This window comes from Urocampus carinirostris, chromosome 19 (genome assembly GCF_059441175.1).
Source record: "Urocampus carinirostris isolate Australia breed hairy pipefish chromosome 19, RoL_Ucar_1.0, whole genome shotgun sequence".
NCBI classification, from domain to species: Eukaryota; Metazoa; Chordata; class Actinopteri; order Syngnathiformes; family Syngnathidae; genus Urocampus; species Urocampus carinirostris.
The window spans coordinates 4,978,265-5,005,995 of NC_142367.1; the positions used below are offsets into that span (position 1 = coordinate 4,978,265).

The 27,731-nt window shown below is 41.2% G+C and overlaps 1 protein-coding gene and 4 pseudogenes across 2 annotated transcripts; 4 read left to right on the forward strand and 1 right to left on the reverse strand.

The window, feature by feature from the left end:
* Positions 1-1,488: 1,488 nt before the first annotated feature.
* Positions 1,489-27,456, reverse strand: gprc5c (G protein-coupled receptor, class C, group 5, member C). Of its 2 annotated transcripts, XM_088324121.1 has the most exons (6): positions 27,225-27,456; positions 16,242-16,325; positions 13,405-14,424; positions 8,609-8,703; positions 8,385-8,514; positions 1,489-2,044 (listed from the first exon to the last, which is right to left on the reverse strand). In XM_088324121.1, the coding sequence occupies exons 3-6, from the start codon at positions 14,393-14,395 to the stop codon at positions 2,025-2,027; spliced, it is 1,236 nt and encodes a 411-aa protein (XP_088180247.1). In that variant the 5' UTR covers positions 14,396-14,424; positions 16,242-16,325; positions 27,225-27,456; the 3' UTR covers positions 1,489-2,024. The 2 variants fall into 2 exon arrangements, with proteins under 2 accessions (XP_088180247.1, XP_088180246.1); XM_088324120.1 differs by lacking the exon at positions 16,242-16,325.
* LOC148346952 (U2 spliceosomal RNA) lies at positions 2,958-3,101 on the forward strand (annotated as a pseudogene).
* On the forward strand, positions 3,483-3,616 carry LOC148346953 (U2 spliceosomal RNA; annotated as a pseudogene).
* On the forward strand, positions 19,430-19,549 carry LOC148346954 (U2 spliceosomal RNA; annotated as a pseudogene).
* Positions 19,728-19,884, forward strand: LOC148346955 (U2 spliceosomal RNA; annotated as a pseudogene).
* Positions 27,457-27,731: the final 275 nt, after the last annotated feature.

Below are 27,731 nucleotides of genomic sequence, written 5' to 3' on the forward strand. Positions count from 1 at the left end.
GCTGCACGGCCGCTATTGGTGTGTGTGTGTGTGAATGGGTAAATGTGAAGCGCTTTGGGAAGTCTTCATTGACTTGAAAAGCGCTATATAAATGCAGATCTTTCTTCACTGGTACATCTTTACTCTGCAAAATTAGACATTTAATGAAAATGTAATCGGGCAATACGCATATCTGGATAAAGACTGTAATGCATTTAAAACATGTTTCTAGGAAAACATGTTTGTGATATTTACTGCAGGCTTCTGAAAAATAATGCGCCGCAGAGCCTTAAAGCGTGGTGTACTTATATAGTAACGTATTAATAGTGTGGTGAGATTGTCCAGTGCAACAAGCTAGAAGTTTTGTTTTTTTAGTGAATAGTATTTTGTACTGGGGGAGCAATTTCAGTGCTAGAGTGACACAGTTTTTCGTCTAAATGACAGAGAATAACTGTACATAATAAATACAAATATTTGTATGGCATAAAATATTGTGCTGTGTATTTATGACGTGCAGGTTGAAATTGTGTAGTTTTAGTGTAGTTGTTGTTTTGTAAGAGAATTGACTGACTTAGTACAGTGGTTATCAAATTGGAGTACTAGTAGCCCAGGATGTATCACAAGGCAACTCCAGTAGTACTTGAACGTATATAGTGTTCGTACACCTTTTTCGTGGCTAAATATAAGCCTTTTCAAGCACTTTTAAGGCCAATTTTTCAATTTTTTGAGTAAGTTCAAAAGAAAAAAATCCAGCGTCGATCAAAAGAGCGGGTTTTTTCGTTGTTGACATTAATGATTAAAGTCGCTATATTGCTGCAAGCACATGGGCTCCTTAGCCCCTAGGGTCGTAGAGGCACCATTTCCTGTGTTGTGTCTTGGGCAGGGACAGCCTGGTGTCGTCCATCCCTCTCCAGGCCAAACAATGCACTAGCAGCTTCAATATGTCATAGTTATTTATAAAAATGGAAGGGGCTCTATAGTTGTTGAGTAATAAAGGAGTTCAATGTGGAAAAAAAAAGTACTGTATGTGATGGGCGCTACCAACAACAAAACAAATTATTGGAGCAGATAAAAAAATAGGACATTGCACGGCTGACGCTGCTATCGGTGGGTTAGTGTGTGAAAAGGGAAAAGTGTGAAGCACATTGTAAAGCGCTTTGGGAGGTCTTCATTGACTTGAAAAGTGCTATTTAATGCAGACCATTTACATTTACATATATATACTTTTTCTATTAATTATATTAATTGTTTTTGTAGTAAAATATCCAAACTATATTTATTTAAAAAACAAAATTAAAATCTTTGTGAGAAGCGTTTGATTTTAGAATTACATTGAAATATGAATAAGAAAATACCAAAATGTAAAAAGAAAATGTATTTTAGGCACAGCATTGTAATTAAGTATCCTGGTATTGAGATATTTCAACTTATTTTCAGAATTTTTTGTCAAACTCTTAATTTTTTTAAAGAGAGAAATTATTTACAATACACGACATAAAATTGACCAAGTTGTTTTTAATTGTTTTATTTAAAAAAAGAGATCAAATATTTTAAGATAAAAACGAGTCCAAATTTCAGGAAATGCGATAATGATAAACTTTTAGCAGTGCAATGATGCTTACGCGTGAATATTGTGCCCAATCAATCAAGCTTGTAATTGTTACTACGGAAAAAATCATATGACCTGAATAAAAAAGCAGTGAATGTCAAAAAAAGGGATTCCTGAAAAAGCAAGTAAAAAGTGTAAATTTATTCAAATAAGGGGCAAAAATGTTATTAACTGAACTAGATTTGCTTCCAAGTGTTTAATGTCAAACGTCCTTAATGATGCACTGGTACTTGGCTGATAACAAATATTTTAAAGCAGGTAGAGAAAACATTGCAGTAGTTCTCTATGGTACATGACCACAAAGAATGCGTATGTACCGCGGTATTCATAAAAATAATTCGACTTTTTAGCCACAATACTATCACTGAGGAGAAAAGTTGTTAAGTTGCTGTCTTTAGCAGAGTCAACGCAGAGATGGATACAGGAACTTCACCAGTCACATGTCCTGTCCAAGGCCTGATGGACACACACAAACAGGAAGAAAAATGTTTAAAAAAAGAAAGATAAAACACGTGACTGCTAAAATCAAAGTGCGGGCATGAAATTGAGTCAGGTGTTCAAAAGGTGAGAAAGGTGTGTAGAAAATATGTTCTGATACACAGTTTAACACAAAGGTCACCAACCCAAAACGTTAAAAGAGCCATATTGGACCCCCCAAAAAAAGTCAAGAGCTGTAAAACATTTAAAGCCTTATAGAAGCCTCATAAAGAATACAACACATTTTGTATGTATCTACTGTATATTAGCAACAGTATATTGGTGTCAGAACCAGAACAGGAGAAGGACCCAGATGCGTAACGTTTTCACACAAGTTTTATTTTATGGGAATGGGGCAGTCATGCACGTTACACAAACGTCAGTGATTCAGCAATCACTGGGCGGAAGAAGTAAGACAGAAGTCCGGGGTGAAAAAACAGGAAGCCAGAGGTCGACGAGATCGATACCAGATACCCGAGCAGATACTGGACAGACTGGGTCGATACCGGACAGGACGGGACAAACAAAATCGATACCAGATACACGAGCAGATACCGGACAGACGGGGTCGATACCGGACAGGACTGGCCAGACAGGATCGATAACACATACACGAGCAGATACCGGACGGACAGGATCGGTACCAGACACTGGAGTCAGATATCAAACAGGATGAGATAGACGGGATCGATACCGGACAAAGTCAAAACACACGTCTTGCAGGTGCAGTAGTTCGTTGACGGACTGACAAGGGGTGAGTAAGAGCACTGAGCTTAAATAGGAGGGAAGCCAAACAGGCAACAAGCGGCAACCGGCGCCAAAATGGGCAACCGTGACAATTAACCTGTCATCAGAATGATTAATTTTGATGCAGTGCATCATGTGGATATCGATGCATGTTACTGTATTATTTCAAAGATTATGGCCTTTGCCATGATCTTTGATTTTTGCAATCCGGAGATGGAATAAGAGCTTGCTCTGTCCACTCCACGCATCGGCCCGGTATTGCAGTACCTCCGGGAACGGTGCATTCGCAATGATCGCAGCAAGGCTTTAGGGCTAGGACCTTAGCTTGGCCTTTTGGCTGAGAGTAAGTGTCCCGGCTCCTAGACTTTGTAGCGTATTATGAACTGACCGATAACGGATAATGGATAATGAATAACGAAGATAGATCAATAACCCTTAAAAACCCCAAAACCCCCCGACTACTCTGTTGTAAGATATCCCTAGTGGTCTAGTCACTAGACTGTGTCGTTGCTAACGCTTTGATGCTAGGTCCTTAGCTTGGCCTTCCTTAGCTTGGCCTTAGCGATGGTTTTAGAACTGCGAACTTTAAAGCTTTGATGTAGCAAGGCTTTGATGCCAGGTCCTTAGCTTGGCCTTGATGCTAGTTCCTTAGCTTGGCCAGGCGTTAGGGCTAGCTTGGCCTTTTGGCCGTACCTCTTGCCATGATCTTTGATTTTTGCATTTCGGAGATGGAATAAGAGCTTGCTCTGTCCACTCCACGCATCGGCCCGGTATTGCAGTACCTCCGGGAACGGTGCATTCGCAATGATCACAGCAAGGCTTTAGGGCTAGGACCTTAGCTTGGCCTTTTGGCTGAGAGTAAGTGTCCCGGCTCCTAGGCTTTGTAGCGTATTATGAACTGACCGATAACGGATAATGGATAATGAATAACGAAGATAGAACAATAACCCTTAAAAACCCCACTCTGTTGTAAGATACCGCCTCAAGTTTAACTTCATTACAATATTAATGAATTACAGTTCTCTTTCATTGCTTTGATAAAAAAAAAATGCAATAAAGAAATCCATCATACAAGTCATCACAGGCAATCGAGTATGCTGGCGCTGAATTAATGTCCTTGATTTTCTGTTCTGTGATGTAGCATGCCATTTAATGGCTCTTTCCTTCACTGTCTTAGCAGAGAAAATCACGTATTTAATTTTCTGAATTATTTCAGGTTTTTTTTTCATAAAGTCTGCAAATAGGTTCTGTATTCTTGATAAATGACTCCTTTATGTCATCACCATCTGAGAACGTTCCCCACTTTAGAATTTCCTAGGTTGCAACAAAACTTGCTGCGGTAGTCAAGTTTGGAGATGCAATCAAATTCTTAAATCTATCTTTGCGCTAATCTATTTTCTCCAGAAGTCATGTAGTAACACATTTCTGTCACTTCCAACTGAATACTCTGCCACAAGAGTAGCACCCCTTCTGTAGAAATGTCTTTCAATATTTACTCTTTTTTTTCATTTGATACTTTTTCTCCTCAGTTATATTTCTCTTTTTACAATTGGGGTCCGTGGCTTATCACACACCTGCCGATTTTTTTAACGTGGATCCTGCAAAGATGGATCAATTAAGAAAGTCATTTTTTTTGTTTCCTTGTCAAAGAGAGACAGAAGTTGGTTCTTTATTAGGAACAATGAATTCAACAAAATTAAAATTAGAATTGTTTTTGTCATTGATAACAACATAGTGAACATAGTTAACAATGAGATTAGAAATGGCACTCCAGGATAAACATTTAATAAACACTTTAAAGAGAAAAAGATGAATAGGCAAACATTAGTATTTATTGCGTTGACTGGAAATCAACCCTGGGCCTCCCACGTGTCAGGCAAAAATTATTGCACTGACCAACGTGATTCTGAAATCAGTTGCGGGGTTTATTTGAGGATGTGGTGAATGCGCATTTATCCCAAATCTCTCCAGTCAGCTTAAAATTGCAGCTCATTTTTATCCTGGCGCGGCAAACGTGCAACCGATGAATTCAAAATGCGTCTGCCAGACTAGTTTACGCGACGCTTAATCAGTTAACTCAGATTTCTTTATTCCACTTTCATGCAACACCCATTTGGGTAACCAGGCGTTAACTCACTGCTACACTCTCTAGTTGCTATTGTAATGTCACAAGAAATGAAAAATACAAACTCACCAAACAAATCAACAGAGTGTGTTGGCTTTGTAGTTCTCGATGTAAGGGGCCGGTCACACAGACATTTGCGGCTGAATCACGGCTAAAATTTTGCGTTTTTTTTTAGCCCGTGGTTGCCCGCGATGGAAAATGCGCAAAATTGGCCAACTCGCTGTTCATCGGTGGTGCCCGCAAAACACGCCGGCGACTGTTCCGCTTCCTCATCGCGTCATTTCTGCGTCATTTTCTCGTGTGGACCACGGGTATAAAAGCTCCCGAGCCGGTGTTGTGCCCAAATCCGACTCCTACGCAAAACATCCCCCCCCCACCCCCTCGCGTGAACGCGCATTCTGCTGCGATCGCTTTTGTGGGAAGCGTACATTGACATTGGTGACTTTTGCATCCGCGTTAACAAACGCAATTTGTAGAATACGATCGCACTTTATTGTTTAAATAAACGCGTTATATAGACTAGGATCTCCCAATTGTTATAATTAGCTCGCTTTATAGTTTTAATAAGCGTTTTATATAGAATACGATCGCTTTCGTTGGAAGCGCAGCAGAATGCGCGTTCACGCGAGGGGGGAGGATTTACCGTTCGATTATGTTCACAACAAAAACAAAGACGGAATGGTTTAAGTTGTATTACATTTCCAACAAATGCAAGACGAAGTGGTTTTGGTTATATGTTCGCCATTACATTCCCTAAAAGTGAGATAAAACGAGGTAAAAGTGGTTGTAGTAGCGAGGGGATGCAAATCTCGGCACCGGGCTGTAGAAATCATAACCGCACAAAACACAGTCCCGTGAAGATCAAGATTTCAAGCTATGGCATCATTTTTGTTTTATTATCTTGAAAAGAAATGTCAAGAAATAAAAATGGATTAAGACGAGGTCACTACGCTGACGGGGATCCATGTTCACCCCCTTGACGTCTCGAGCACAACTGACGTGTGCTCGGCATTCGCGCTGTTTATACGCGGAGAAAGGCGTTTGACCGTCACACGCGTAACACGCTAATTTCACGTAATAACACCGCGATACAGACGCAGAACATGCTATTACCATGCTCCACCCACGATTACCCGCTGAAATTTCCCGTCCTACCCATGTGTAACCACGCCCTGGCCGCGGCCAGAGCACGTCGTTCCGCGTCATTACCTCGTGTTGACCACGTGTGCGGCACGCGGTTTAACACGTGCTCAAACTTTTGAGCAGCTCAAAAGTTTTGAGCGCGGCCAACCACGTGAAAATTTCCGACCGCGAGTAAAGCACTGCTCTATCTCGTCTATATGGCGGTCTCAAAACGTCCATCAGCGCCCAACAGCATCTGCTTCACGGCCAGAAATTTCTGGCCGTAGTTCAGCCTCGATACGCTCGTGAAAGGTTGTGTACCCGCGCTCTGAAGAATTGAGCAGCGCAAAACTCTTTCGCGCTGCCACCCGCGCGCGAATTTCCGACCTCGTGTTAAGCACCGCTGTATCTCGTCTGAATGGCGATCTCAATGCGTCCAATAGCGTCCGCCTCAAAGGCAGAAATTTCTGGCCGTGATTCAGCCGCAAATGTCTGTGTGACCGGCCCCTAAGGGATTCGATGAACATCAATCATCAAGCTTAGCAATTAGCATCTTTTTAGTTTGTTGACTTACTAATGAATGTATCATGACATGGGCTGCTGTTAACCATTCACCCCCTGATTGGCTGGGAATGGAACACGTATGTTTTGATTCATCCTTGTCGTATCATCCACGAGCAGTGATCTTCGCTTTTATAGTAACAGTTGAACGGCCCAAAAAGCAACTACTCCTGCCCGCACAAACTACACGTATTCGCCTCAAACCCTCGATTCGCCATTAAGAGCTAGCACATATAGCAGCAATGTCTTCTGTCGTGGCTAAAGATACGCCATTTACGTTTATGCCGCAGCTTACGGCACCCAGGATGACCTATATGTTGTCTCGACATTGGTATTGGCCCCTAAATAACTTTTAAACATATTATTGCCATAATTCGGGCTCTAAACTTATCGATATGAATATTGAAATATTTTCTAAAAGATCAGCAACATGTTAGACACAATCCTGAAAAGAAACCCAATTCATCCAACATTTTATATTGTGGTAATAGATGAAAAATTGAAAAGAAGGCAAAACTATTCCCCCCACTTTGGGTCAGTACTTTGTACAACCTCGTTTTGCTATGATTGAACACCACAAGTTTTTTTTGGGTATGTCTTGCACATCTTGAAGCAGAAATATTTGCCCGTTCTTCCTAACAAAACAGCTCAAGTTCCTGAAGATTTGAGGGTGATCACACAGCATTGTTCTGATCTTTCCACAAAAGTTCTGCAGTATGATTGAGGTCTGGATTTTGGGTTGGCCATTCTAACACCTTTTTTCGTGTTACTTTTAAACCATTCCATTTTAATTTGAGTTTAGGGTCATTGTCTTATGGGAAGATGAACATGCACCCAATTTTCAGGTCTCTTGCAGATCGCCCTGTTTTTGGCTTCATCCATCTTCCCATCAACTGTAACCATTTTCCCAGTCCCTGCTGAAAAAAAGCAACCCTAAAACATGATTCTGCCACCCCCATGTTTGACAGCGAAGATGGAATAGAATAGAATAGAATATACCTTTATTGTCATTGTTACAAAATGGGTTAACATATTGTGACAACGAAATTGGGCATGACACTCCAGTTTTACACATTCACAGTGAGGTATGAGCCAAGAAGATAAGGAACAGAGAAGATAAGGTTATAAAACAAGGGGGATAAGGCTATAGTTATAATTTACATGGTATTTACACAAGAAATGTCGGCATGTGGGATGTTACATACAGTGTTATCGTGATACCGTTGGTATCGTAAGGGTTGTGCAATATTGCATTTGGTGCAAAGTCATCATAGATGGTGTTTTCAGAGTGATGTTCATTGTTACTCTTAGGCCAAACGTAACACCTTGCATTCAGCCCACAAATTACAATTTTAATTTCATCTGACCAGTGCATTTTGTCCCACATGTTACTTGTGTCTCCCATGTGGGTTCTTGCAAATGCCAAACAGGCCTTTCTATAGTATTCTTTCAGAAAGGGCTTTATGCTTGCCACTCTTCGTGAATGAGCAAGATAATTGTCTGTGTGCCCTGCCCACTGCCCGAGGATGTCTGGGATGGGCTCCAGCACCCCCGCGACCCTACTGACGATAAGCGGTGCAGATAATGGATGGATGCCTATGCTGCAATATGCACCAGCTCCCTCTCCAATTCACGCTCTCTGAAAACTCATAATACCCCCGTAGACCTCCTCAAAACATTTTCTCCTCTGATCTACACGGTTCAGGTAGGTCACCCGTTTTGACTTGAAAAATTTCAAATTTCACCTAGGAGACATTTTCTTGCCTGAAACTGGACGTAGGCCTACGGTGTTTCTGTGAGCCATGCCCTTTGAATCCGTGACGTCTCCACCAGTAGTGGCCGAAGGGGCTGTCGCTCTTGGGATAGTGGAGTCATAGGACACTTCTAGTGGATTCTGCAGTTTTAGAAATGCAAACAGACTTTAGAGATCACAAACAAGAGACGAAAACGTGATTCTGGATCTCCAAAGGATGGAGCGTCAGACTCACCGGGGCTTTGGAAATGAGGGCCAGTTCGGTGGGCTGATACACAGAGCTCCTCAGCTGACCCATGTAGCCGCTGTATGGGGACACCACTTTGGTGCCTGCCACCATTTAAATACAGTTTTTAACTTCAGGATTCAGGTTCACAGTTCGTACACCATTCTCATGACCAAATTCAAGCACCTTTAAGCACTTTTACAGCCAATTTTCAAATTCCTCCAGTACCATTAAAGGAAGAAATCCAGTGTGAATCATGCATTTGGTAAAACTCACTTGTATTCTATAGCTTATGAATGAACTATATTTCACGTTGAAAATATCTGTGTATCATTTGTTATTGTAACACCCATTGCAGCTTGGTCATCCTAATAGGGGATTACCCCATGTGCGGTCCCTTCTCAAGGTTTCTTCATTTTCCTTACGTTGAGGATTTTGAGTTTTGCCTTGCCCTCGTGTAGATTTTTGATCAGGGAATGGTGTAATAATAGCCTGTGGTTTTCAATAATCTGTGGTCTGTGCAGCCCTTTTAGACTCCTTGTGATTAAGGGCTATACAAATAAACATGACTATTTTTTGCAAAGCCAATAATAAATGTCTATAATTGATCCGTAATCTTAGAAGTAATACACATTTAGTGTAGCATAACAACGAAGGTTCATTGTATAATTTCATACAAACTAACGAAGCTGCCGTTAATCAAGAGGGAAGAAGAAATGCAATGGCAAAGCGAAGCAGCCAAAGAGCAGCTTTGGCGTCATTTTTAACATGGCTTGTTGTGAAACAGGCAAATATTTGAAGGCTTTACAAGCACTTCACCCAAGATTCAATCACTTTTCAATAATTGAAAACACAACATGAAAATTCAATCATTTACAAGGATTTAAGGATTTAAACCTGTACGAACCCTGCCAGTTTGTTATGCTGCTGTGCTCTTTTCTTCTTCAGTTCTGTGGGGCCCATGGCTGAGAGAATTCAGAATTGATCAAATAAGATCTAATATTTTTTTAGCCCTGCTCTTTCCCCTTAAAGTCTTAAATAAATAAATCATAGGTCGAGAAATTTGTGTTTCTTTTGAATAGTGGAATCTCTACCTAGACGTCACCTCCATGTTTAGTATCTCGCTGCTACACTGTGCTCTTGGCTCTGATTTTCGTTCACATTAGACCATGTAGTGGTCAAATATTACACACAGGTACACATTGAGAATTTACAGGGACAGTGATTATTTTTTTGTCAAGTCTAATCAAGTCATGTTTATTTGTACGAGCCTTAATCACAAAAAGTCTCAAAGACCTATGGAGACTATTATAGACTACAGACTATTATTACACCATCCCCTGACATAATGAATAAACCCTTAATCATATGCACTTTTTGGAATATCTATCTGTCACTGTTATGGTGCTCATAACAATATCTTCTCCTTGTAGTTATTACTGACAAAGTGAGCATTGATCAATTGACAAAACAAAGCTCTAATCCCTCTGACACAACTTTTTGGAGACATTTTTAAAAAAGCTGTATAATGTTCATGTAATCATACAGAAAATTAATGACACATATAAATAATTGGGTTTTGCGCTCGATTTCTAAATATAGCAGGCAATAAAAACGCAAATTCATCAGTTATCGGTAGGAAAAAAAAGGTCACTTGCATCCCTCCAAGTGCTTAAGAACTTCATTAAAATAAAAACATTTAAACAATAGGCAAAAGTACATGAACTATAGTATAAATAGGCATTTTTTAAAATACTCGTCGGTCGAGAAATTTGCATTATTTTCGTCAAACATGAGCCTCAACAAGAGGGAGTTGACATAATTGTCAGTCGTTTAGAGTCTACAGTAATCCCCCCCCCCAAAAAAACACAAAAGGCTGGGCAGAAAATTAGAAAAAAATGGGGCGATTTTTGGTCACTGAGTTAACCAGTTTGTATTCCATCTTGTGCTTTTTAGCACATATCCATAGATGTCTTCTCTCCTTATTTTGAGTTTCTACTTTGAACTACACAGAGGGGGAACATTTGGAGGGATGCGGTTTGGTTTGCAACTGATAGCGCTGCGTTCAGTGTCGAAGAGAGACCATAGCGTTGCCGGATCTCGGTTGCCAAGGAGACGACGTCAACACAGCCATGCGCTCTGGGATCTGGTGTGGCGCTAAGGGATGCTGGTTAGACTATAAGGATTACACATTAACAGGAAACTTTGTTTTCCCAAAGCCATCATGTTGACTTTGTGCAGAATTGTGTTCCGCTAGGAGATGGTTTAATTTTGCAGAATGCTAACTCATTCCCTGCTATTGATGGCTGGAGACGTTAATGATCTATTTTCGTTGGACTTAGAGTAAATGAGTTCATCATTTTGTGGGTCCCAAAAGATCACCACAGCATGATGGAACTAGCACCAATTTTTACTTTGGGTAGTAAGTATTCCTCTTGGATTGTTGTATTTTTCTTCCACCATGCATACTATTATGTCCAAAAAACTCAAAATGTCAGTTTCATCAGTCCATAGCACCTTTTTCCAAAAGCGACCTTGCTTGTACAAACGTGCTTTAGCGTATCTCAAACGACTCTGTGGCACAAGGAGCACTTTGCTTGCAAAACTTATCAGATAGATAGATAGATAGATAGATAGATACTTTGTTCATCCCCGAAGGGAAATTCAGCGCCTAATGTTTCCGATTTAGGTCACCATGGCAATCACATTCCTGCATGAAACGTCATCCCTCTCTGCACCGACGAAGACAAAGGGACTTAGCCATCCTTTTAGAAAGAAAAATAACTCGTTAGATGTCTGTACTTATCCATATCTTCGCAATTCTGACTATACTGCTTCACTACGCTTTCAGTCGCCACATGGGGCCGCCTACACATGTGAATCACTGGATACAGGAACCAAGCTTAAGAAGTGGACAAAGACCTGTTCAAAAACCACTACAGCCATCTAATGGTGATTTAGATAGATAGATACTTTATTCATCCCCGAAGGGAAATTCACATTTAGCATACTGAAATCATCCCCAGAGGCTTAATACTTACTGATAAGATGCAATCAAAAACTTTCTAAAAGTATTTTAAAATAAAGCAAAAAAAAAAACATTTTTACAATTTGAAACTACCTGGGAAACAAAGTGCCCTAAATAGTGGAATGCTGTACAGTGAGACGATCTACTGTAATATCATGTTGTAGGTCTTTGGAGGTGGTGTGTGGGTTAAGCTTGACTATTTTTCCTCATCCTTCATTTCTGCTGATCTGAGATTTTTTTGGGGCCTGCCGCTCTGGGCTTTTTGTATCGTTACCCTTAACAATGACGTTAAACGATCTGTTTTCAGGTCATTTAAAGGTTTTTTTCAGGCTTCTTGTTCCCACTCATCAGAGAAGATGTAAAGAGGAAAACAACTTACACTCAGCCACCTTAAATACCCTTTCTCATTATTGGCTGCACAAACGTATGTAGGTAAATGAGCTTAAAATGTATTCAAAATTATTTAAACAACAAAGGTGTCCAAATTCATTCAACTTTCTACCTTTCTTTAAGTAGTTGCTATTATATTATATATACAAAAACACTTTTCAGTTAAAAAATAACATCGATTTAGGCAATGTCAATGTTTATAAAAAAATAAAAATAAAACTCTTTGGTTGAGATATTTGTATTTCTTTTACACAGTGGAATCCTTATTGTGCCATGTATCACTGGCCCTCGCTCACACCTGACAGGCGCGGCATTGCCTGAGGAGGTAAAGCGGTTGTCTTGGTAACAAGAAGTCACAGTTTCGATTCCAGACTCCTCCGATATATATGTCGATATGTTTAACACGGTGCAATGCGGTAGGGCTTTAACATTGAAATTTAATATTTTCTTTGTACAAGCCGCACCGGGATTCGCCCTGCAGTCTTAAGCACACCTGAAAACGTTATCAGGGCTACAGCAAGTTGTTTATGTCATGTGTTTTTTTTAGTTCATGTGACTATCCAAGAAGTAGACTAACCGGATTGATGACGAAAAGGAGCGCCTATTTACTAATAGGCCGAGAGAAAACGCGAATGAGACCTGCGTCGCGTAGAATGTGAGCCCTGTATTTCTTGACGACAGCGCTAGGGACACCAGACTTGGGAGAATAGTGCCAGATTGCAACACTACTGGTTTTTTGTGTAGTTGTTCTTGGTGGTTGCCGTGGTGATGGACCAAAGTGTATATGGTTGTCATCGTTTCTTGAGGATTAAATGAAACTCCAGCAACCTGACAATGACTCAGAAGACCTTTTAACACATAACTTCCACTGGCGTTCAATTCAGATGTACAAATTAAGAACTTGATTTGTGATTAAAAAAGGTGAAATATCATAGGTATGTTTTCAATGTTGAATTTTGCTCCCGTTATGAATTATATGAACATTGTTGGCAAAAAACATCAACTTATTTCTCTTTTAAAAACACGTGATAAAAGGTTTTCAGACATTACCGTGGTGTTTTGTATTTAGAGCGCCAACGGAAAAGGGCAGATCGCCGTCATCCTCTGTCCCCTGCACACTTGAGGAATTTAGAGACCTAGCTTCAAAATTATCAAATATATTTTTCTCCGAAAACTTGCCCCCGCACACCTGGCTGATTTACAAAAACAGAAGTTGTGATTAAATTTACACTTAACTGCAAGAGGGCGCATTAAGACTAATATTTTTTTTCCACCTTAATTATGCATTTTTGGGCTGGTGCAATGTACAATCTGAGCGATTTATAGTCTGGAAAACACGGTAATCATTTTTTTGGGCCAAAGAAAATAAAAATCATCTGTTACATACTTTGAGCGGGCTCGTCCATGGTGAAACCTTTGTTCTCGATGTTTTCTGCATAGACGTTGCGAGGATGCTGCTCCTTGAGGATGTTCTCGTAGCCTACGCTTCGCCCCGAGTACATATCCTCTGTAAACTCTGGGTCACCATCCCCTGTGGAGCAGACTTGCGGGATGCTGACAAAAGCTAAGAAGACCCAAGCGTTGGCTACGAGTGCCAAGGCGAGCGTGGGGTCGTCCCACCGTGGCCCACCGCCGTACCGTTGGTTCCCGTGGACATACATGGCAATCCACGCCGCCCAGATCCCAATGGATATAAGGCAGCACACTAGAATGGGTACACCCTCCTTCCTCCACTGTTTGTGTTTTCCCACCATGATGCTGACACTTGCCCCTAAGGAGGCTACCATTAGCGCCATCACGTAGATTAACGCCATGGCGAAATCCGCGTTGGCCAGGTTGCAAGGGACAGCAGTCGCTTCCTTGCCCACAGCCGAGTCATCCGGTGCTAGAGGATGGCGCACCACTGTGATGATTAGCCACTCCACATTGATTAGGACCTCCACCAACCACAGAGCCAAGGCGGCAAGGCAGGAGCTTGCTGCCCGCGGAGCACCATTTCTCCTGGCTAACTCGCTGAGTCGAAAACCTTGAACCAGGAGGCACGAAAAACATCCAGCGAACAGAAGCCCAAACAGGAAGCGGCGGGATGCACAGGTGGAGAAGTTCTTCCCCACTACGAAGGCGAAGGTCAGGCTAAAGAGGCCCAATGTAAAACCCAGGAAGGCGGTATGTAAGGGCACAGAGTTCCTGCGGTGGCGGTCGCGTGTAAAGGGCATGTTGGCCAGCAGCACCACCAACAGGACCAGGCTGACCACTGCGCCGGCCGATGCAAAGGCCTCCACCACCACGCCCCATGCCGCCTCCAGGTCGCACAGCTTAAAGTAGAGTGATGACACTTCCGGGCCACAGCCTGTTGGGCGACTCGCATTGTAAGCCATTGTTCTAGACAGAAAATACGGAAAAAAACCTGAAAACACAAAATGAATAATTCGATTAGCAGCACCAATACAGGGTGTTCCCCATAAATGCATACACTTTCTAGCAGCTGATAACTCAATTATTTATTCTTTCTTACATAATTTAACAGAGTGAGGACGGCCAGACATGACTTTGAAGTAAGTAAATTTATTCTAAAAGGCTACTGGAGGTATGAAAACACAAAAAAAGACAATTTAGGACGGAGTTTCAGAAAGAACCACCATCACTTTAAATTAGATACAAGTTTGAGGTTTATGGAGCTCCCCAGAATAATGCAGATATGATTCAAAATATTCCACGTGCCAGGGGACTCGAGAAATTTTGTCTCAAAGTTGACCAATCTGGCTTGTTTGCTGAAGAGCTTTGACGTCATTAAAGGAGCACAAGAATTTTAAAACGGCAAATCACATAAACACAACATATAAGGCAGCTCCAAAACTGAGGTCAATTGTATTGAACAGCGATTGCATACAGCTCATTTCTGATTGGAGAAATTGAAACTTTGGTTGTGCTAGGGGACTTGTCTGTACTGAGTTAAATGCTTTATCCTCCTAAAGCTGCGTGAGGCAAGTTTACCTGCTACTGTTACAGCATACCTTCCTTCTTTGCCTTTGCCTCTTTTTAGATGGGCAATTGTGGGTTTTCATTTGTGTTTTTCGCAGCGTGTGTTGTGGTTAGTAAAATAATGATTGGATAGCTCCCCGTTAGCCTACGGTAGCTCCGGTGCTTCCAGTTTTGGTTGTTCCATGTTGGCCACGTTAGCAGTCGGCTAACCAGCTTTCTTGCCGTGTCCATTGGTTTATTTCCACATTGGTTCATGTTTGTTGCCGTAACCAGTTTTAGTTGTTGGTTCCTGTTTGGCCTGGCTGCTTACTGCATGCTTTTGGTCGGCAAGCCTTGTTTTTCCACCGATCGGTCCTGTTTAGCACTCTTTCGCAGCTGTCTAGCCTGCTGTGTCCATTGGTCATGTCGCAGCTTGGTTCGAGTTTGTTGCCGTATCCGCTTTTTTGTTGTGGGTTCCTGGGTAGCATGGTTGCTTACTGCATGTTTTTGGTCAGCCAGCCAGGAATTGAGTGTCCCTGTAAGCTCTCTTTGTCAGCTGGTTAGCCAGCATTGGTTTATTTTCGGCTTGGTTCGTGTTTGTTGCCGAGGCCGGTTTTCATTGTTGACTGCCAGTTAGCCTGGCTCCTTACTGCATGCTTTTGGTCGGGCATCCTCCCATTTTGTTACTGAACAATCCTGCAAGCTAGAAGAGAGGTAGGCATTTCAAAATGATCTGCCTACCTCTGTATAATGAAAAGGTAAATAATTGAATTATCAGTTGCTAAAATGTGTTTATATTTTTGGGACACCCTGTATTTAACATGTTGATGAATATCTATCTATACAGTAATCCTTCGTTTGTGATATTTAATATGTAACGGAAACAACCGCGAAAGATGAAAAATCATCAAGTAGTGCCCCCAACCAATCCATGTTTTTGTGCAAGTATTTTGGAGTTTGGCATTCAATAATATCCATTTGATTAATATGTCATTAAAGAAATTGTGAATTTCAACATTTGCTAAATCGTAGAATCGAGGGTAGGAATTTAAAAAAAAAGCTGGTTCTGATTAAAACACTAATTACTACCTAGTTAACTAGGGGAATTAAAAGGACAGTGTGTATTATTTGATCACTAAACGTTGCTGCATGATAAAGTGTGACCAAAAGTATGCTTAAAAGGACATGGAAGAATACAAACTATGGAGAATCAAAGTGATCAAAATGCACCAATTTACTTCATTTTTTAAAGATATGGAGTACCTGTAGCAGCAAGATGGGGAACATTCTTGTCAGCTTTTTCTAGGACAGCCCCATTTTATCCAAAATGAATGCCATTTTCTCGACCTATGAGTATTTTGAAAAAAGGCATGTTCATACAATAGTTCAGGTATCTTTGCAGGTTATATAATCCATATTTTATATACATTTTATATATATTTTAATTCATTAAAAAAATAATTAAGCATTTTTACCACAAAGAGGTAGCGCTGCATGATTTTTGAAAAAAAAAACAAAAAAAACAAATTGAGATTTTTCAGAAAAAAAGTAAATTTTCTGTGTTAGTTCTTTTTTGAGAGTATTTAACTCTTGGATGCATGACTTCATGTTTGTGTCCTAGCTAAGATGCCCATGCTACACTCATCTGCAGACATGTGAATGCAAAGAAAATTCAGACTAGAATAAAAACCTACTATTTTTGTGTGTTCCAACCTAGATTACTTAATGTTGGTAGTACTAGCAGTATTTATTTGAGTTGGGGACAAACCCTCAGAGGTACCTTTAGAAAAGACCAAAACTATCCAGATTCTCCAAACGGTTGAACAACAGCATTCAATTCACTTGGGATTTTAGGTGAACTTTACCGGATTGTTAATTGGGGTAAATTTAAATAAACACCGCCCTCTTCTGAGGAGCTTTGTTAAGGTTGCTGTCTATGAATCCTTGGGGAAAAAAACACAGTGTTTGGCGATTACACAATAGCACAATGTCACAAAAACGATTAGACTTTGGTTAAGTGTACAGCCCTACTAGGGGGCCCTAAAAATACACACTGTCCCTTTAAATTCTACATTTAAAAAAAATTCATTTAATATAGAAAGTAAACAAGAGCCGTTTACATCTAGAAATTTTCGTGTAACTTTCGGATACAAAAATCTGGATTGGTTGGACTTTTTTTTAAGATCCTGGATCGGTGATTCTTTGAAAAATTGGATTTGGTAGGCTCCTAAGATTGTTGAAAGCTATCATGATTAAAAACAAAACAAAATCGAATTTCAAAACACTAGTGCTATGCGAGGCTGAAAAACATGTTGTTTTATCTGCACACATAGGGCAAGTAATTAAAAAAATCTCTGTTATCAAAATATTGGCCAGAGGCTTGCAGGAATACCTTTCCCGAATGGTTAAGCCTTTCATCTTTTGAATTTGAAGAAAATGTTTAATCTTTATTACAATTTTTAAAGTTATTTTTCTGATTTCTGATTTACATTCAAAAAAACATAAAATTGACTCTTAAAATGACTCTGTCCGGTGGTGAGGGGCACTCTCCCCATGGGAGGGTTGAGAATTCTCCCACCGTGATCGGCTGTGTGTCGTAAGAGGCGACTAAAGTGGAGGAAGCAAGAAGACTTGGGAACCTCTCCTCTCTATCTCTACTCCCTAAGAGACAGCAAGGCAAAGAAAGGGGGGAGCCAAAATGTCTCGGAAACCCTAGTTATAGGGTCACTAAATTTGAGAGGATGTGGAAGTAAAGCGACTGAGTGGAAGAAAGAGGAGATCGGAAGGGTGATGACTAAAAGGAAGGTTGATATGTTAGCCTTGAGTGAAACAAAGATGAAGGGATAGGGTGAATTACAGCTTGGAGGTATGTATGGTAGAAAGTCTGGAGTTACGTACGGGTGGACATGCTAGAAGAGTGGCTGTACTTGTGAGTGAGAAAGCAAAGGAAAAACTGGTGGAGTAGAAAGAGATATCTTCCAGATTGATGTGGGTGAGGTTAAAGTGGGGTGTAAAAGTATGGATGTTTATAAGTGCATTGGGGCGGCAGTAGCTCAGGAGGTAGAGCGCTCGTCTTGGGATCAAGTGATGCCAGTTCGAATCCAGGCTCGTCCGTGTTACATGTCGAAGTGTCCTTGGGTAAGACAATGAACCCCTAATACCCTCAATAAGCAGGTTAGGTTACATGGCTGCAATACAAGGCCGCTATTGGGAAATGTGGAGCACATTGTAAAGCGCTTTGACAAGTCATTGACTTGAAAAGCGCTATATAAATGCAGATCATTCATTTCATTTCATATGGACCTGGTTCAGAAAGAAGTACTGAGGAGAGAGCGGAATTCTAGAAGGATTAATCCAAGTGTGTGGCAAGTGCGAAAGAAGGGTGGAAAGTGGCAATACTAGGTGACCTGAATGCTAGAGTGGGTGATGGAACGGTTGAAAATATGATCAGTAGATATGGAGTACCACGAAGAAATGAGAGTGGGAAGAAATTGGTTGAGTTACCGTAAAATCCGGACTATAGAGCGCACCTGATTATAAGCCGCACGCACTACTTTTCAGGAGGAAAACCAATTTTGTACATACACAAGCCGCACCTGTATATTAGCCGCATGCGCCCACATTGAAAATGTGCAATACAAACACTAAATCAACCCTTACCCGATACAGTCCAAAAAACACAGCCGGCTATATGAACGATAAAATGATACCGGTAGTTATCATTTAATGCAAACCTGCAGAGTCCAGGTGCCAGTTGAAAGTAATCCAAGGAAAAAAGTGTATATTTCCAAAGGTAAGGGTGGGAAAAATATATATCCACTATTGTCGGCCGCGTCCACAAACACGTCTCACCTTTACTCCACTTCCCGTGAGCCCGTGTTTGCCCCGCCCCTTCTTTCTCATTTGCTTGTACAAAACATATCAGAATAAGTTTCTAAAATAAATACATTACAAAAATATACAGTTGCAAATACATATTATACATGGTTACACATATTTACAAAGAAAGACGGTACACCAAGAGAGTTTTCAAAGCTTTAATAATAATATTATAACTTTCATCCCAAACCGTGCCTGTGAAGGGTAGCAAAACGCTACTAGAAACACGCTCGCAACACAGTAAACAGCCTTGTTAAAAAAAACATACCGGCTGCACTGCTTAGAGCTTGCTCTGTCCACTCCACGCATCGGCCCGGTATTGCAGTACCTCCGGGAACGGTGCTATCGCAATGATCGCAGCAAGGCTTTAGGGCTAGGACCTTAGCTTGGCCTTTTGGCTGAGAGTAGGTGTCCCGGCTCCTAGGCTTTGTAGCGTATTATGAACTGACCGATAACGGATAATGGATAATGAATAACGAAGATAGAACAATAACCCTTAAAAACCCCCATCCTCAGTAGGGTCTGTCTGGCCTTGTTGTTTTTGGACTGTGGCTTTGATGCTGTGTCAGTCCTTAGCTTGGCCTTTGCCATGATCTTTGATTTTTGCAATCCGGAGATGGAATAAGAGCTTGCTCTGTCCACTCCACGCATCGGCCCGGTATTGCAGTACCTCCGGGAACGGTGCATTCGCAATGATCGCAGCAAGGCTTTAGGGCTAGGACCTTAGCTTGGCCTTTTGGCTGAGAGTAAGTGTCCCGGCTCCTAGGCTTTGTAGCGTATTATGAACTGACCGATAACGGATAATGGATAATGAATAACGAAGATAGAACAATAACCCTTAAAAACCCCCACCTTAATTTGGCCAGGACCTTAACTTGGCCTTTAGGTCCTTAGCTTGGCCTTTTGTGAACTTTCTATGAAGTCACTATCTTTGATTTTTGCATTTCGGAGATGGAATATGAGCTTGCTCTGTCCACTCCACGCATCGGCCCGGTATTGCAGTACCTCCGGGAACGGTGCATTCGCAATGATCGCAGCAAGGCTTTAGGGCTAGGACCTTAGCTTGGCCTTTTGGCTGAGAGTAAGTGTCCCGGCTCCTAGGCTTTGTAGCGTATTATGAACTGACCGATAACGGATAATGGATAATGAATAACGAATATAGATCAATAACCTTTAAAAACCCCAAAACCCCCCAGCACAGTAAACAGTCCTTATCTTCCTCTTTATAACTGACGTCATCAAAGTAGTCTTCCTTCAATATGGGAAAGAGACTTTCATAGGCGTGGTCCCACGCTCCCTTATTTAAAAACACGCTAGCATCACGCTCGCAAAGTAATTCCTATATCGGACTGCTCGACTGCGTTCAGCTTGAAAGTTGCGTCATGTGCCTTTCTCTCTGCAATTTGCATGATAAGAATAGGTTGACGCTAATTTAATTTGTGCACAAGCTAAGAAGTTGCAGGTTAAATCTTACCTTTTGTACTCGAGCGCCGTTGGCGGCCGTTAGAAAAATTACATAAATTGGCCGCATCACTGAATAAGCCGCAGGGTTGAAAGTTTGGGGAAAAAAGTAGCGGCTTATAGTCCGGAATTTACAATATGTGTGGGAAATAAGCTGGTGATTGCAAATACATTGTTTAAAATAAGGACGTGAATAAGTATACCTTTGTCAGAGTGGATGGTGGTGATATGGTGGACAGAGCACTGATGGATTATGTAGTTGTTAGGAAAGAGATGTTAAGTAGATTGTTGGATGTGCATTTTTACAGAGGTGAAATGAGAGGTACGTCTGATCATTTTAATGTGGAAGGAAAATTGAGAATAGATGGATTGTGGAGGGCTAGTCAGAGTTGAATAAGGCAGAAAAAGAAAGAGTTTAAAAGAGGATAGGGGAAGAGTATGAACGGATAAGTAGAAGAGAAGTGGAGAGTGTGGAAATGGAATGCAAGCTGTTTAAAGAGGCAGGGTTGAGGAGTGCGAAAAAAAGGTATTAGGAAAGGAAGTGAATGGTGGAATGATGAGGTATCAGAGGCTGTGACAGAGAAGAGACGTGCTTTTGAGGAGTGGCTGCAAGATAAGAGTGGTCATGCGTATAAAAGGTTGGTAAAAGCGGTAGTGGAAGCAGCGAAAAGGAAAGCAAATGATGAATGGTGTCGAAAGATCGGAGTGAACTTTGAGGAAATGAGAAAAGTGTTCCGCAAAGAAGTGAAAAGAGTAAGAAAGAGCGAGTCTGGAAAGGAAGAGAAAGTGAAAGATAAGGAAGTTAGATTGCTGGTTAGCTGTAGTGCAGTCAGGACGAGATGGGCTGAGTATTTTGAGGAGTTGCGAAATATGGAGGATGGGAGAGAAGTGAGAGTTGAGGCGATCGCTGGTATGGGGAGAATGCCCATGTTGGGTAATTTTAATTGAAGCCTGTGGAAACATGGGAGGTGCAAGAGGCAGTGAAAGTAATGAAAGGGGGGAAGGCGCCTGGGTTGGATGGTTGTACTGCTGGATGCTTGAGAAAAGGTGGTGTAGCTATGATTGACTGGTTAGTACTCTTGTTGAATGTATGCTTTATAAGTGGTGTGGTTCCTGTTAGATAGATAGATACTTTATTCATCCCCGCAGGGAAATTCACATTTCCAACAGCATCCCTTCGCTGAGAACAATACAATAATAAAGCAAAAGGAATACAATATACAAATACCCAATGTGACGTGCTAATAACCACTTTAGCGTGTTGTATAGAGTATTTAAATAGTGCTACATAAAAATACACACTGCAATAAAACAACACTGCACTGTTGATTGGTGTAGTGCATGTGTGGTGCCATTGTATAAGGGTAAAGGTGGATATGTATGAATGTAGCAATTCGAGATATCAGTTTGTTGTCTGTAAGCTGTATGGAAAAGTCTTGATTAAGAGAGAGAGGAACAACGGATGAGGTGGTGATGGAGAAGCAGAGTGGCTTCAGGAAACGAAGAGGATGTGTGGATCAGGTGTTTGCACTACGACAGGTGTGTGAAAAATATTTTGCAAAAGGTAAGGATGTTTATTTGGCTTTCATGTACTTGGTAAAGGCGTATGACAGAGTTGATAGAGAGGTGTTGTGGCAGGTGATGGTAATGTATGGAGTGGGTGGAAAGCTGTTGGAAGCATTGAAGAGTTTTTATGTGAACAGCAGAGACTGTGTAAGAGTAGGGAGTGAGACAAATGAGTGGTTCCCTGTGTTGACTGGTGTGAGACAGGGGTGTGTGATGTCACCATGGCTGTTTAATGTGTACATGGATGGTGTGGTGAGAGAGGTGAATGAAAGAGTATTTGGCAGAGGTCTAGAGATGATGGATAACAGTAGAACAGTGTGGCACATAAGTCAGTTGTTGTTTGCAGATGACACAGCACTTGTGGCCAATTCTGAGGAAACATTGAGAAGGTTGGTAAAGGAGCTTGGAAGAGTGTGTGATAGGCGTAAGTTATGTGTGAATGTTGGGAAGAGTAAGGGGATGAAGTGTTCACGTGATGGAGTGGGCATGGCGTTAGAAATAATGTTGCATGGAGAGGTGCTGGAATAAGTTGAAAGCTTTAGGTACTTGGGTTATGATTTGGCTGCAGTTGGTTGAATGGAGTGTGATGTACTGCACAGAGCGAATCAAGGAAGCAAGGTTTTTGGTGCTCTGAGAAGAGTGATGAGCAACAAGAGTAAGAGACTGGATGTTAAGAGGGGACTGTATGAGAGTGTGATTGTGCCGACCGTGTTGTATGGTGCAGGGACTTGGAGCCTGAATGCAGATTTGAGAAGGAAATTAAATGTTTTTGAGATGAAGTGTTTGAGAAGTATGTTAGGAGTGACAAGATTAGATAGATTGAGAAATGAAATTGTGAGAGACAGAACTGGAGTAGTAGTGGAACTGAGCAAGCGTGTGGATAAGAGGGTACTCGGTTGGTTTGGACACAAGGAGAGGATGGATGAGGAGGGAATGTTGAAGAGGATCTACAAAGCAGAAGTAAATGGAAGGAGACCAGGAGGAAGGCCGCGATTGACGTGGATGGATGGTGTTATGAGTGCACTGCAGGAAAAAGGTCTAAATATAGTGGAAGCTAGAGCTCTTGTTGGTGATAGCAATGAGTGGAGAGGTGTTGTAAAATGATAGTAGGATGTTTAGATGTGTTCTAAGGGATGGGCAGGGCACCTGTACTATCCCGCAGGGGTAAACCAGTGAGAGCTGTTGGGCCCTGTTGTTGAACAGAAGAGTGTGTTCCATACCTGTCAACCTGTACGGTTTTGCCGTACAATGTACGTTTTTATGCATTTTAAGACGAGTACAACGTACTGGGAAATCTGTATGGAAAAAAGCTAATTTGTATATCGCAAGCGTCTGCCGCCTGGGGATTTCCCATCATGCATCATTTAGGTAAAAAAAGAGATGGTGTACGATTATTTTGTATTTTGTACGGGAAAATACGACAGTTTGTCCGGGCATGGAGCAGTGGAGGTTGACAGGTATGGTGTTCTGTCACCCTGACCCGAGTGACATGGCCGCTTTCTTGTGTCCCGTTTCATCTGGAGGGACGAAAGCATGACCAACTTGGGTGCCGAGGTGCTTCACTTGTTTGGGCATTTGGGTTGGCCATGGTCCAAACATTTATTTGTGTGTTTTTTTGCAAATTTTTCCTTTTTTTTTTAATTAAATATTTTCTCTGTTGAGTATGTGTTAACAATGCCCAACTGAGTTTAAATAGAGCCCTTAGATTTATTTTCACACCACGCCTATTTGCTTTAATCTTACTTTTGCCTTCGGTGTTCCGGCCACTCAGCGCATTGGGCTGGACAAAAGAAGGGGGGGGGGGGCAATGGGGAGTGATTTCAAGTGCGTGTTTAAGGTTTTTCTTATTTTTTAGGATAAAAATGTCAAACAAAAGAGAATAACCATTTCAAAGACAGTCCAAATACCAACCCAAACCACAAAAAAAAGATGAAAAGAGAAGAGTTTTTTCGAGCGCGTCTAAGAAAAACACACATGTGCACGAGCCATACAAGCAGCTTGACAGAGGCTGCAATGATGATTTCAGCAGATGGCGTCAATAAGTTGAATACACCAACGATAAAGTCCTTTCTCACTTAACTTTTCAATTATTATTTTTTTCTCCAAAATCACTTAATTTTAACATATTATTTCAGGCGCTGTCCTACTTACGAACGAGATTCCGGACAATCGTTCGCAAGTTGAATTTGTTCGTAAGTCGCTTCAGTGCTATATTTTGTATGTTTAAGGCTTAGTTACCTGTATTGTTTTGTACTAAAAATAAACATTTCATAAAAGAAAACAAAACAAAAGATCTATAAAGATAAATAAAGTTACGTTGAACATACTTTTGGAAGATGGGCTTAAGAGGTCCTCCTCCGTGGTCGTGTGGACGAAAAAAAACAAACAATAAAAAATAAAGTTCTTAGCGCTAGAGATACAGTACACAGGGATCAGAATGGAGATTTTCATTTTCAGCTGAAATAGCCAGGGTCCAGGAATAAAGCAGGGCGGAGCACCCCCCCCCCCAAGTTTTTTTTTTTTTTTTTTGGCGTCGCTGCTTGGCAGATTTTCACTTTTTGCGGGGTTTTTCGGCGGAACGTCAGCGGACGCGAAAGGTCACTCCCGGGCCGCGCTGGATGGGACAGGGGTGGGACAGAGCGAGTTCAGCGGACGCGGCGTCACCCTAATAAGGATAAGCGATGCAGATAATGAGATGAGATGAGATTTTTTTTTATTTTATTTTTTTTGAAGGGGCGTAGCTACTTCGCAAATTTTCACTTTTAGCGGGTGGTTTTGGTCCCCATTAACCGGGTCTAAAAAAATAATGATTTAAGAAAAAAAAAATAATAATAAAATTGTTTTTTGTTTTTGAAGGGTTGTCGCTACTTCGCGGATTTTCACTTATCGCGGGTGGTTTTGGTCCCCATTAACCGCGATAACCGAGGTCTTACTGTAGTACGTTTTACACACGAACTAGGAAGTAGAAGCCGGATTTTTTCTTCGGGGTGCATGCAGGGTGACCTCTCACAGCGCCACCACACGCCGGTAGCAGCGGAAAGAAGCACTACAATGATGTCTTGTACTCGGGAAAAGGTCCACACAATACAAAACCGAACTTACAGCAATGTCCGGATATTTTTCGACATCCCGAAAGAAATGTTTGTATCTATCGTTTTTGAGTAAGTCGAATTGTCATAAGTACAGGGGGTGTCCGTAATTTTATTAAAACGATTAGTATGTAACGTATTACTGCAGAGTGTGGAGTGAGGCACGTTATTCTCTTGCCTTGTGGCAGAGGGTGATAGTGAGACCAAGGATTCTGATTTGGCGCAAATCAATAGAATTAGTGATAGTAGGAGCAAGTCAAATCATTTAGTCACTTTTCTTTTCGCATTGACTTTTTTCATAATGGAAAACTACTTAACTACTGATGCTTTTATTGAAAAGGAGCAGAACATAGACTTCATTGATTTGTTCAGATAAGAAAATAAAATGTTTGTTCTATGCTACAGTTAATATATTGCTTTTTTTATTCTATGTAGGTTCATTCATTTTTAAATCTGACTGTGCCTCACCAGAAATGAACCTTGCATGTCACTGGTTCCTTTTATTTAAAGTAAATCGGTTATCAGGATTCTTACTAGAAGACAAACACACACAAACCGAGACAAGTAGTCTTCCTGTCAGCTGTGAGACCAAGTGAGAGAACAGCTTTAATAGTTAACTCAAGTCAAATATTTCAAGTTTCACTCAGGTGAAAGTGCACAAATGAGCTACCTAAAAGTCAACAAACTGTACAAGCATGTGTTTTGACAGTGTATACAACAGTAAGATATTTTACTCGTGTTGATTAGTTTTTTCGTTTCACGTTTTTTTTAGTGCAGTTATCATGCATTAAAGTACACTTTTAATTTGATCATGTTTTGTCCAAATAGTTATTTTATTTAGACATGAATGTTTATATAGCGGCACAGAAGGTGAGGGGTTAGCCCGTCCGCGGCAGAGCTCTGAGGTCATGTGTTCAAATCCAGCTACCAGCCTTCCTGCGCGTTTGCATGTTTTCCCCGTGCTTGCGCGGATTCCCTCCAACTCCGGTTTCCTTCCACATTCCAAACATGTCAGGTTAATTGGCCGGTCAAAATTGTCCCTAGTTGTGAATGAGTGAGTGAGTGAGTTGTCTGTGTGCCCTGCGACTGGCTGGAACCCAGTTCAGGGTGTCGTCTGCCCACTGCCAGAAGATGGCTGGGATAGGCTCCAGCACTCCGGCAGGCCTACTGAGGATAAGCGGTGAAGATAATGGATGGATGGATGTTTACATGGACCCCTTTCCAGCCTACATTACACATTTTTCATCGCCAGATTTAAGCACATTTCAAGGACGTTTGAAGCTAATTTTCCTATTTCTCCAGCCCCGCTAAAAAAAGAAATCCATGTTTTGTTCCATGTATTAGCCATTGTTTTTATTTTCTATTTTTGTTAAAAACAGAAATAGAACCAGCTACGGAGACTGCGCCAATTTAACATGATGCGCTCCATGGTCGTGAAAATGCGAGAAAATCAGAATGACACAATACTGGTGAGCTTTTGTTAGAACAGGTCATTGGGGTGAACCCTGGTGCCCGTAGGCACAACGCTAGAGATCCCTGTTTAAATGGGAAGACAGTATTGATTTGAGACAATATTATCGATCCGATCCAAGTACTCGCTCAGTATCAATAACATTGATATTCGGATTGATCCACCCAACCTTACCTTGCACAAGTGATGTGTAGCACCGACCAAAAGAGCGGGTTTATTTATTTTGTCGACTTTAATCTCTAAAATAGAGTCACTATTTTGCTGCTTACACACACTCTGATCTTATTTGTCTATGATCTACGATAATATTGTGTCAATGGGCTTGTATAAACTGACATGAATTCTGCCGTTCTACTTCAACAATGCGCGCGCAGCTTGGCTACGTCACACTTATTTACAATCACTGAAACGGGTCTATTGGTACTGTATATTGCAGTCCACGTAACATTACGCCCAATTAGGCTGAACGATAGTAACCAGGTCCCTGTGAGGGTTGCCATGGTGACTGCGCACCTTGGTATGATTGGCATTCGTGTAGCACCCAAATCACAAAGCTGAGGCTAATGCTAACCAAGCTATCCTCCAACCACGCGTCAAAACTACATAAAGTTATTTTATTGAATTATAAAGGGACTAAAAAAATACTTCTAACATCAAAAGCTTCTTTGTAACAAAGACAAAAATAAAAGGTTGTCTACAGCGCTCCCAGCTAATTAAACGGTACACCTTAAAAACAAAAATCGTAAAATACAGTCCGAGTGATGCGCTGACGTCACGTACCTGACGGTCGAACTTAGATGGACGGAGCAACAAGTGCAATGGCGGCAGGGACCCTTTGTAAGTCTCTCATCAAGCTGTTCTGGGGTCGAATTTAAGATAATCACAGAGCACAAAAACACCTTGGCAGAGGTCCGAGAAGTGTCCGCACAATCAGTGTACTCGCTGATACTACTACGACAACAAATCGTTCACGTTTGCTTGCAGGCTTGCCTGCTCACCAGGGTGAGTCTCTAGCGACTCCTGGCGTTTAAAGCAGGGGTGGGCAAACGTTTTAAACGGTGCCCTGGGGACCTATGAAATCCTCATTTGTGAATAAAACTACAGTACATGCAAACATCTACATGTTTATGCTATATTTATTCTTATATATTTTTAAATAGAATTAGTATTTTGAATTGCTCACAAGATGATAATCCTCTCTTTTAAGAACGAAATTTCGTATTTAGTTTTGTAGTACGGCATTCTTGTAGTTGTGTTTTTGTAGGATTTCCTAATAGTGTTTTAATT